Source organism: Eubalaena glacialis, chromosome 1 (assembly GCF_028564815.1).
Source record: "Eubalaena glacialis isolate mEubGla1 chromosome 1, mEubGla1.1.hap2.+ XY, whole genome shotgun sequence".
Lineage (NCBI taxonomy): Eukaryota > Metazoa > Chordata > Mammalia > Artiodactyla > Balaenidae > Eubalaena > Eubalaena glacialis.
In genome coordinates, this window is record NC_083716.1 from 163,508,542 (window position 1) to 163,520,580 (window position 12,039).

At 36.7% G+C, this 12,039-nt stretch overlaps 1 protein-coding gene across 1 annotated transcript in view; it reads left to right on the plus strand.

Annotated features, from left to right (window-relative positions):
* Window positions 1-12,039, plus strand: part of GALNT13 (polypeptide N-acetylgalactosaminyltransferase 13) — a 474,459-nt gene that overhangs the window by 420,551 nt on the left and 41,869 nt on the right. Inside the window, exon 9 of the mRNA XM_061200203.1 lies at window positions 7,266-7,364. Within this exon, the coding sequence (XP_061056186.1) occupies window positions 7,266-7,364 (99 nt within the window). The remainder of the gene's footprint in view (window positions 1-7,265; window positions 7,365-12,039) is intronic.

The window sequence follows — 12,039 nt, forward strand, 5'->3', positions numbered from 1 at the left end:
AAAGTTAGCAGAAGGAAAGAAATCATAAAGATCAGAGCAGAAATAAATGAAATAGAAACAAAGAAAACAATAGCAAAGATCAATAAAACTAAAAGCTGGTTCTTTGAGAAGATAAACAAAATTGATAAGCCATTAGCCAGACTCATCAAGAAAAAGAGGGAGAGGACTCAAATCAATAAATTCAGAAATGAAAAAGGAGAAGTTACAACAGACACCGCAGAAATACAAAGCATCCTAAGAGACTACTACAAGCAACTCTATGCCAATAAAAAGGACAACCTGGAAGAAATGGACAAATTCTTAGAAAGGTATAACCTTCCAAGACTGAACCAGGAAGAAATAGAAAATATGAACAGACCAATCAGAAGTAGTGAAATTGAAACTGTGATTAAAAATCTTCCAACAAACAAAAGTCCAGGACCAGACGGCTTCACAGGTGAATTCTATCAAACATTTAGAGAAGAGCTAACACCTATCCTTCTCAAACTCTTCCAAAAAATTGCAGAGGAAGGAACACTCCCAAACTCATTCTATGAGGCCACCATCACCCTGATACCAAAACCAGACAAAGACACTACATAAAAAGAAAATTACAGACCAATATCACTGATGAATATAGATGCAAAAATCCTCAACAAAATACTAGCAAGCAGAATCCAACAACATATTAAAAGGATCATACACCACGATCAAGTGGGATTTATCCCAGGGATGCAAGGATTCTTCAATATACGCAAATCAATCAGTGTGATACACCATATTAACAAATTGAAGAATAAAAACCATATGATCATCTCAATAGATGCAGAAAAAGCTTCTGACAAAATTCAACACCCAGTTATGATAAAAACTCTCCAGAAAGTGGGCATAGAGGGAACCTACCTCAACATAATAAAGGCCATATATGACAAACCCACAGCAAACATCATTCTCAACGGTGAAAAACTGAAAGCATTTCCTCTAAGATCAGGAACAAGACAAGGATGTCCACTCTCACCACTATTATTCAACATAGTTCTGGAAGTCCTAGCCACGGCAATCAGAGAAGAAAAAGAAATAAAAGGAATACAAATTGGAAAAGAAGAAGTAAAACTGTCACTGTCTGCAGATGACATGATACTATACATAGAGAATCCTAAAACTTCCACCAGAAAACTGCTAGAGCTAATTAATGAATTTGGTAAAGTTGCAGGATACAAAATTAATGCACAGAAATCTCTTGCATTCCTATACACTAATGATGAAAAATCTGAAAGAGAAATTATGGAAACACTCCCATTTACCATTGCAACAAAAAGAATAAAATACCTAGGAATAAACCTACCTAGGGAGACAAAAGACCTGTATGCAGAAAACTATAAGACACTGATGAAAGAAATTAAAGATGATACCAACAGATGGAGAGATATACCATGTTCTTGGATTGGAAGAATCAACATTGTGAAAATGACTATACTCCCCAAAGCAATCTACAGATTCAATGCAATCCCTATCAAATTACCAATGGCATGTTTTACGGAACTAGAACAAATCATCTTAAAATTTGTATGGAGACACAAAAGACCCCGAATAGTCAAAGCAGTCTTGAGGGAAAAAAACGGAGCTGGAGGAATCAGACTCCCTGACTTCAGACTATACTACAAAGCTACAGTAATCAAGACAATATGGTACTGGCACAAAAACAGAAACACAGATCAATGGAACAAGATAGAAAGCCCACAGATAAACCCACGCAGCTATGGTCAACTAATCTATGACAAAGGAGGCAAAGATATACAATGGAGAAAAGACAGTCTCTTCAATAAGTGGTGCTGGGAAAACTGGACAGCTACATGTAAAAGAATGAAATTAGAATACTCCCTAACACCATACACAAAAATAAACTCAAAATGGATTAGAGACCTAAATGTAAGACTGGACACTATAAAACTCTTAGAGGAAAACATAGGAAGAACACTCTTTGACATAAATCACAGCAAGATCTTTTTTGATCCACCTCCTAGAGTAATGGAAATAAAAACAAAAATAAACAAATGGGACCTAATGAAACTTCAAAGCTTTTGCACAGCAAAGGAAACCATAAACAAGACGAAAAGACAACCCTCAGAATGGGAGAAAATATTTGCAAACGAATCAACGGACAAAGGATTAATCTCCAAAATATATAAACAGCTCATTCAGCTCAATATTAAAGAAACAAACAACCCAATTCAAAAATGGGCAGAAGACCTCAATAGACATTTCTCCAAAGACATACAGACGGCCACGAAGCACATGAAAAGATGCTCAACATCACTAATTATTAGAGAACTGCAAATCAAAGCTACAATGAGGTATCACCTCACACCAGTTAGAATGGGCATCATCAGAAAATCTACAAACAACAAATGCTGGAGAGGGTGTGGAGAAAAGGGAATCCTCTTGCACTGTTGGTGGGAATGTAAATTGATACAGCCACTATGGAGAACAATATGGAGGTTCCTTAAAAAACGAAAAATAGAATTACCATATGACCCAGCAATCCCACTACTGGGCTTATACCCAGAGAAAACCGTAATTGAAAAAGACACATGCACCCGAATGTTCATTGCAGCACTATTTACAATAGCCAGGTCATGGAAGCAACCTAAATGCCCATCAACAGACGAATGGATAAAGAAGATGTGGTACATATATACAATGGAATATTACTCAGCCATAAAAAGGAACGAATTTGGGTCATTTGTTGAGACGTGGATGGATCTAGAGACTGTCATACAGAGTGAAGTAAGTCAGAAAGAGAAAAACAAATATCGTATATTAACGCATGTATGTGGAACCTAGAAAAATGGTACAGATGAACCGGGTTGCAGGGCAGAAGTTGAGACACAGATGTAGAGAACAAACATATGGACACCAAGGGGGGAAAACTGCGGTGGGGTGGGGATGGTGGTGTGCTGAATTGGGCGATTGGGATTGACATGTATAAAGTGATGTGTATAAAATTGATGACTGATTAAAAAAATAAAATAAAGGTACCAATCTTCTCAGGAAAAAAAAAAAAACAAAAAATGGGCAGAAGCTCTAAATAGACATTACTTCAAAGAAGACATACAGATGGCCAATAAGGACATGAAAAGATGCTCAATGTCACTAAATTATGAGAGAAATGCAAATTAAAACTAAAGTGAGGTTTCACCTCACACTGGTCAGAATGTACATCATCAAAAAGTCTACAAGCAGTAAATGCTGGAGAGGGTGTAGAGACAAAGGGAACGCTCCAACACTGTTAGTGGGGATGTAAATTGGTATAACCACTATGGAGAACAGTATGAAGGGTTTCTTTAAAAACTAAAAATAGAACTACCATATGTCCAACAATCCCACACTCCTGGGCATATATCTGGAGAAAACCATAATTCAAAAACAAACATGCACCCCAATGCTCATTGCAGCACTATTTACAATAGCTAAGACATGGAAGCAACCTGAATGTCCATCAACAGAGGAATGAATAAAAAAAGACGTGGTATATATTGATATATACAGTAGAATATTACTCAGCCATAAAAAAGAAAGAAATAATGCCATTTGCAGCAACATGGATGGACCTAGAGATTATCATACTAAGTGAAGTAAGTCAGACAGAGAAAGACAAATGTCATATGATATCACTTATATGTGGATCCTAAAAAATGATACAAATGAACTTATTTACAAAACAGAAACAGTCTCAGACTTCGAAAACAAACTTATGGTTACCAAAGTGGAAATGTGGGGGGAAGGATAAATTATGAGTTTACAATTAACATATACACACTACTATATATAAAATAATCAACAAGGACCTACTGTACTGCACAGGGAACTCTACTCAATGCTCTGTAATAACTTATATGGGAAAGAATCTGAAAAAGAATATATATATATATACATATACATATATATATATATATATATATATATAAAACTGGATCACTTTGCTGTACACCTGAAACTAACACAACATTGTAAATAAAACTATATTTCAGTAAACATTTTTAAAAAATTAAAATGGCAGTGTTGAACAGAACCAAGAGATCTCAAAAAACAGAAGGCAATTTTTTTCAACTCTTCAAAAAAATACAAGAACAGATCTAGATTTGTGAAGTTAGAAATGGTCTCCAGTGTAAACATTTCCTGTAGGTACAGCTGGAACATTTATTCTTAAACATACCCAATGCATAGCGGGGAAATCAGCTTTGCTATGAAAACCTCCTTACCTCTCCACCAGCACTCAGAGTTTTCAAAATGATTCACGAAATTAACAGGCTTCTAGTTACCAACTACTCTATTGTGTTTTCCTGATAAGGGGAGTTTCAGCCCTGATTACACATTTGAATTATCTGGGGAGCTTTTAACTGTATTCTGGTCTACTCTAGACCATTTGAATCAGAATCTATGAAGGTGAAGCAAAGTAGAAGTACATTCTAAAAGCTTTCCAGGTGAGTCTACAGGGCAGCCCAGGTGGAAACCACTGAAAAGAAGTTACTCAAAAAAGGAAAAGTAACTGTAATGTCACCATTCAATACCAAGACATGCTATACATTCCTCCAGAATGGTGTTTGCCAAACTTTGCACATTTTAATCACCTGGGGAGATTTTACAACACCTGATGGACAGGTTACACCCTATACCAATTAAATGAGAATCATCTGGGCATAGATACCAGGCATCAGAATAGTTTAAAGATGTCAAGTGATTCCCCCCATCAGGAAGGAAGGGAGGGAGGGACAGAAAAAGGGAAAGAAAGGAAGGAAGAGACAAAGAGAGAAAGAGAAAGGGAGGGAGGGAGGGAGGGAGGAAGGAAGGAGGAAAAATTACTTCCTAATCAAATTCTCCCTCTTAAAAGATCCAGAGAATTTGTTTCCTGAAAGAAAAAAAAAAAAGGAAAGGAAAAGAATAGAAAAGGATCACCATAAGAATAAAGATAATAAAGAGTAAAATGATAGCTCTACAAAAAATGAAAGCACACCAAAACTTTATGCTCATAAGACAGAGGAAAATTGTAAACTAATATTTCAAAACAAGCCAAGGGAAATTTTATAATGATAAAATAAGTAAAAGAACAATATAAATCAAATTTAGAAAAACCTCTGAAATGAGGGCCTGAAATGCAGGAAAGAATTAGAAATTAAAGAATGAATCATTTCAGAAATGAAGGATAAACTTAAAGAACAGATGAGTCAATAATCCCAGGAGAAAATGCCGTAAGAGTTTTAGAGGGGGGAAAGGAGGAAACTTTTAAAAATAAAAAAGAAATAAAAGACAAAACTATTGAATAGAAAATGACATACAGAGAAGCAAGAAGATCCAAAATAACAGAATTTCCTAATGAGAAAAAGCAATGAGACAAAATGAACACTAAAAATTATAACTCAATATTTATTGAATTATATATAATTCAATTATATATAATACAATATTATTCAACATTTACCCTTGAAAATAAATTTGGAACTACATATTGAAACAGAACACCATATACCTGGGCAAGTGATACAGAATGAATTTTAAGATATGTTGTGGTAAACCTACTGAACTTAGTTTGGCATTCAGGCAAACAGACATTTGTAAGAATAAGGGAAAGAAAATCAGACTATCATCAGACTTTTCAAAAGCAACTATTTATGCTGGAAGTGAATAGAGTAACATTTTAAAGATACTCAAGGAAATATATTGTAAGCCAAGGATTTCAGATCCACAAAATGGATTTTCAAGCATAAAGACCACAGACACAGTTATCAATGTGTAAGAACTCAGAATATTGTTCCCAGTAAATGGAAACATCATCTACCTATTTGCTCAGGCCAAAACCTTGTAATGCTTCTTGATGGCTTTTTTTTCTCTCCTAGCTCATTTCCAATTCAATTGCAAGTCCTACTGGCTCTACCTTAAAGACATCCTAAATTTGACCTCCCCACCTCCACTGTTATCCTATTATTCCAAGTAACCATCATCTCTTGCTGGCATGACTCAATAGTCTCCTTATTTGTTTCTCTGTTTCCACTCTTGCCTCCCTCTAATCATTGGAACAGGGCTTGACCACACTGCTCAGTTCTGCCCAACCCCTTACCAAGTGTGAATTCTACTCCCCACTAATTTCAATTGCTGATTGGGGTTTACTCAAATGACAATACTTTTCCTAACTCTGGGAACCACTACCTGACCACAGGGTTCTGTACCATACAAAAAAGTTGAATTGTATAAACCTACTCCAGCCTCTATAGAAGTTTCTAATCATATTCATTTGCCAGTAGGGAGAAACATGTACCTAAAGCATAGATAACTATTATAAATAAATATATCCAAGTAATGTGTGAGTGAACAGTAATATGTGTCCAAATAAGAGTCAGAGGTAAGAACTTTTCGGAAGCAGAGTGGACAAGTACAAAACATACTACTTGGAGGTAAGACGAAGGAAAAAATTCTAAAACATTCCATCTACTAGAAAGGTTTTTCTTCTTTTTTACATTCACTTGTGCTTGATTTAGTAATCTGGGCATCTTTAAACTCAATAAATGGCTTTTGTAATTGCATCTGGCACAAATATGTATTAATGTTATGTTAATTATGGGACTAATGCAGTGTTTGAGTGTAAACCATGAATCTTATGTTTACAGTTGGCAATTTAATCTTGGTTTTGAAGAATTTTCATGTGAAATCACCATTTAGCCTTGTAATAGCTTTTCTTAGGGTCAGCTGCTTTCCACTAAGTTTGGCACTGGGAATGAAAAAAGATGTGTATATTTTAGTTAAAGAAATAAACAGTGTAATTAATCTTTATAAATGTACAGAATGGAGCATCTAGTAATGAAGCAACTAAAAATACATAAATTTGAATATTTGACCAATTTGTTTCTATTCCTTTCTCTATAGGACATCACGAATACACTATAGTTATGAGTGGAATTTGGAAACTGTCCTAATTTTAAAAGGATTTTGGGAAGAATTCCTAATTTATAATATGTAGAGGTTTTCTTCTTTTCTGATACTATGCTATAAACAAAGAGTGCCTCTTGATTGGATGCTAATGACAATGCTCACGCTATTCAAGCTTACTTGAATGAGAGTTTAGAATCTTATATAGATCTCAGAATGGACATAGAAAAATAAAAATAAATATTTAAAGCAATGTGTTCTCCTTGGAGAAATTTCCTTACAAACTCATATTATTTTGTTACCAATTTGCAATTTGAAAATATCAGAAAGACTTTCTGACTTACATTTTTGTGTGTTTCCTTTAGATAAGAAATGTTGAAACAAATCAATGTTTAGACAACATGGGCCGCAAGGAAAATGAAAAAGTGGGTATATTCAACTGTCATGGTATGGGAGGAAATCAGGTAAACTCTCCCTTTTTTATCAGCTTCATATTTGGGGGGAAAAATGTTGTGTAAACTATTCAGGTAGACGATGGCTTAGGTTAGTAAATTAATGGGCATTCTAATCAAGAATTAATTTGCCTATGTTATTATCCCAAGTATTGTAAGAAAGCACTGAAAAATTTAATAAAAAGAGCAACATCTTCAATGAGCCTATGGTGAATGAGGACAGCCAGATGTTTGAGACTCATCTCATATTACCATGTATGAGTAAATGAGGACTACATTTTATTCTGTTGTTAACTGAATCATATAAAATAATCACTCAACAACTATGATGTTTTCCCGATGGTGATTATCCTAAATTTCTTTTTCAAATGTTTACGTATGTCATGTTTTCTATGACTTTTGGTGGTTTAATAAAATTTTAAAGTGCATAGATAAGCACATTTGTTACAACTTTGCTTTGGCTATCTGAAGACGCCCTTTGGACCAGGTAAAAATGTCTTTAAACAAGATTTATACTTGACTGAAATTCTAGGACACCTTTTTCTGTGTGACAGTCCAATTAATTATCAGAAACTTATACTATAACAAGGATTCTTGTGCTCTCTGTAAGCGTTGGAAAGTGGCACTGCAAGGTGGGCCACGTGGAGGCTACTTGGCTGTGAGTCTTGCTGCCATGGCTACTTTCAGAGGCCGAATTTGGAGTTCGTGGGAACTTATAACAAAGCACAGTTAGAGATAACTGTTCCTCTGTACACAAGCTGTCTAAAAGGGTCAAGATGAAGCACAGGAGTGAGCTGTTTATCTAGTGCTTTAGAGTGAGCTGAGGAAGCAAAAATTATTCTGATCAGCACAACACGATGGTTATATTTGTAATGCAGCTGAATGTATCAAGAATTCATAGAGAGATCTTACGGATCAAGATGGCAGAGGAGTAGGATGTGGAACTCATCTACTCCAACCAATACATCAAAAATACATCTATAAGTGGAACGATTTGCACAGAACATCTACTGAACACTGGCAAAAGACCTCAGATTTCTGAAAGGGCAAGAAAACCTCCCCATAACTGGATAGGACAAAAGAAAAAAGGGAAAAAAAATAAAGAAAAGAACTCGGATGGGAACTGCACCCCAGGGAGGGAACTACAAAGGAGGAAATTTTCCTGCATCCCGGAAAGTCCCCTCTACGGTGAGGAGATCAGCCAGGATGGAGGAGAAGCTTCAGAGCCTCGGAGGAGAGTGCAGCAACCAGTTTGAGGAAGGCAAGATGGAGGGTGACCTGCACAGATGGTCACCGCTGCCCTGTGCTCCCCAGCCTGAGACGCTTGCCCACCACTGTGGGCAGGGGCTGGGTGCTGAAGCTCAGGTTTCAGAGGTCAGATCTAGGTAGAGGACTGGGATTGGCTGTGCAGAGACAGCCTGAAGAGGCTGGAGTGTGGCAACCAAGGGTGTACTCAGAAGAAGGTTGGACACACCAGAGAGACAAGGTGCCATTGTTGGGGAAACGTGCAAGGAGAGGGGTAGGACCGCCATAGGAGCTTCTTTCCCTGCGCGCACTCTTAGGCGACCTACAAGAGCTCCGGTGGTGGGTGCGAGCCACCACCGCCACTAGGAGACCCACAAGCAGGTGCCAATCGCTGCCCCTGCTGTCCCGGGAGTGCGCAGACTGCCACTGCTGTTGTGAGACCCAGGAGTGGGCACTGTTCACTGCCCCTGCCATCTGGGGAGCACGCATGGGCAGCGAGCAGTCGCCAATCACTGCCCCTGCTGCCCCGGTAGTGTGCAGGATGCCACTACCATTGTGAGACCCAGGAGCAGATGCAGGATTCTTCAATATCCGCAAATCAGTGTGATACACCACATCAGCAAACTAAAGAATTAAAACCACATGATCATCTCGATAGATGCAGAAAAAGCTTTTGACAAAATTCAACACCCATTTATGATAAAAACTCTCCAGAAACTCAGCATAGAGGAAACCTATCTCAACATAATAAAGGCCATATATGACAAACCGACAGCTAACATTATTCTCAACTGTGAAAGGCTGAAAGCATTTCCCCTAAGATCAGGAACAAGACAAGGATGTCCACTCTTGCCACTTTTATTCAACAGAGTTTTGGAAGATGTTCAACATCACTAATTATTAGAGAAATGCAAATCGAAACTACAGTGAGGTTTCACCTCACACTGGTCAGAATGGCCATCATCAAAAAGTCTACAAGCAATAAATGCTGGAGAGGGTGTGGAGAAAAGAGAACTCTCCTACACTGTTGGTGGGCATGTAAATTGGTACAACCACTATAGAGAACAGTATGGAGGTTTCTTTAAAAACTAGAAATAGAACTACCGTATGTCCAGCAATCCCACTCCTGGGCATATATCCAGAGAAAACCATAATTCGAAAAGATACATGCACCCCAATGTTCATTGCAGCACTATGTACAATAGCCAAAACATGGAAGCAACCTGAATGTTCATGGACGGAGGAATGGAAAAAGAAGGTGTGGTACATATATACAATGGAATATTACTCAGCCATAAAAAAGAATGAAATAATGCCATTTGCAGCAACATGGATGGACCTAGAGATTATCATACTAAGTGAAGTAAGTCAGACAGAGAAAGACAAATATCATATGATATCGCTTACGTGAGGAATCTAAAAAATGACACAAATGAACTTATTTACAAAACAGAAACAGTCTCACAGACTTCGAAAACAAACTTATGGTTACCAAATGGGGAATGTGGGGCAGAGGAATAAATTAGGAGTTTCGGATTAACATACACACACTACTATATATAAAATAGATAATCAACAAGGACCTACTGTATAGCACAGGGAACTCTACTCAATATTCTGTAATAACCTATATGGGAAAAGAATCTGAAAAAGAATGGATGTATGTATGTGTATAAATAAATCACTTTGCTGTACACCTGAAACTAACACAACGTTGTAACTCAACTATACTCTAATAAAAAATTTAAAGAAAAAAAAAAAGGATCCATAGAGAAAAAGCCAGAAGGAAATGGCCCTGTTGAATTTTGGCACCATACTTCAAATCAGACTTTTGTATGATTCAATGGAGAACACTAAAATGAAGTTTCTCCCTAAAACCAAACAAACAAACAAAAACAACTTCATTATTAAAATATTAATTAGTGCTACACAGTTTGAATTTAAGCAAGAAAATATTTGAGTCAAACTTTCTAAATTGCAGCATGGGAAAACGACCATATGAAAGAAGACGATGGAAACAAAAACATAGGCAGAATAACGACAGCATTCAAAAATGGTCCGGCTTACTATACTGATTCACGAGTGTGAGAGGCTTCTACTACCAAAACCCAATGGAGGCCTGATGAATTCAGCCTCAAATGGCAAAAGCTGTCAGAGGACTAAATATATAGGGGTTTAATTTTTTCACATAATAAGAAATCTGAAAGTAGTCAATTGTTGATAATTTGTTCCAGTCCTCAATAAGTCCACCAAGAAACCAGAAGCTTTCTATCTTTCCATTCTTCTTAAAGTTAACTTTTATCATCAGCTGATCACAGGAGGGCTGCTGAAACTCCAGACATCATGTCCACATTCAAAGCAGGAAGAAGTGGGGGTAGAGGAGGGTTGAAATAGCCATGTCTGTCCTTTTATTAGGCAAAGCAAATGCCTTCCTAAAGGCTCAACACATCTCCATGTATGTCTCTTTGTCCAGAAATGTGTTACTTGGACACCTCTTGGCACAAAAACACTAAATACTTCACCTCACACTCATGCACAGCTTCTCCTCACAGTTTATTTACCATGGGTATTGGGTGGACATTTAGAAGTGTCTCCCATAATGTGTTTCAACAGCTTATGAAAAATCCAGCTCATCACCTGCACAGTGATTACCTGCAGAATTCAAAAAGGGAAACATTATTTATGAAATCACTCTGATTCTAATACAGATGAAAATGAGGGAGGAAGATCCTTCAGGTGAATTATCCTCATGGAATCATTAAGGAGCCAAGGTTACTGTTAAAAAGGATAACCAGTCATATACTTAAATTTGTCTAAATGACATGGAACACCTAGATCATAAATGTTTAAAATTACATTATTCATTTACATGAATAATAACCAGAAATAAACTATCCTACTCTACTGTAAACTTCCTGTTGGCTGGGGCTATGTCTTACTCCTCTCTTCCTCCCCAGCACGTGGCACTTAGAATATGATAGGCACTTAATAAATACTAGTCAAGTAAATAGATGAAAGAATTCATGGTCAGAATAATGGATCTATACCTTAGTACTATGTAGACATTGCCAAAAATGCTGTTATTATCATAGAAACCAAAAGTATAGACAGACACCAATCTCAGGGATTCATAAATAAGGGGAACAAATAAACAGCAAGTAAAAAACCCATACCTACATATTTTCTAATGTCTCTATGTTATCTACTTAATAAGATAAAATTTAAAACCAATATTTTTTCATCTATGTGAATACTTATTCGTGTCTACAAATGTTGAAAATGCTTATTGAAGCCCATTTTGTTACAACACAAATAATGGAAACAAATATTTACCAAGAGGAGAATGTTTAAATAAATCATGGTGTATCCACAGTTCAGATTACTACATAGCCACCAAAATGACTGAGAGGTCTAAATGTACTGTCCTCAAACATTGAAAAGA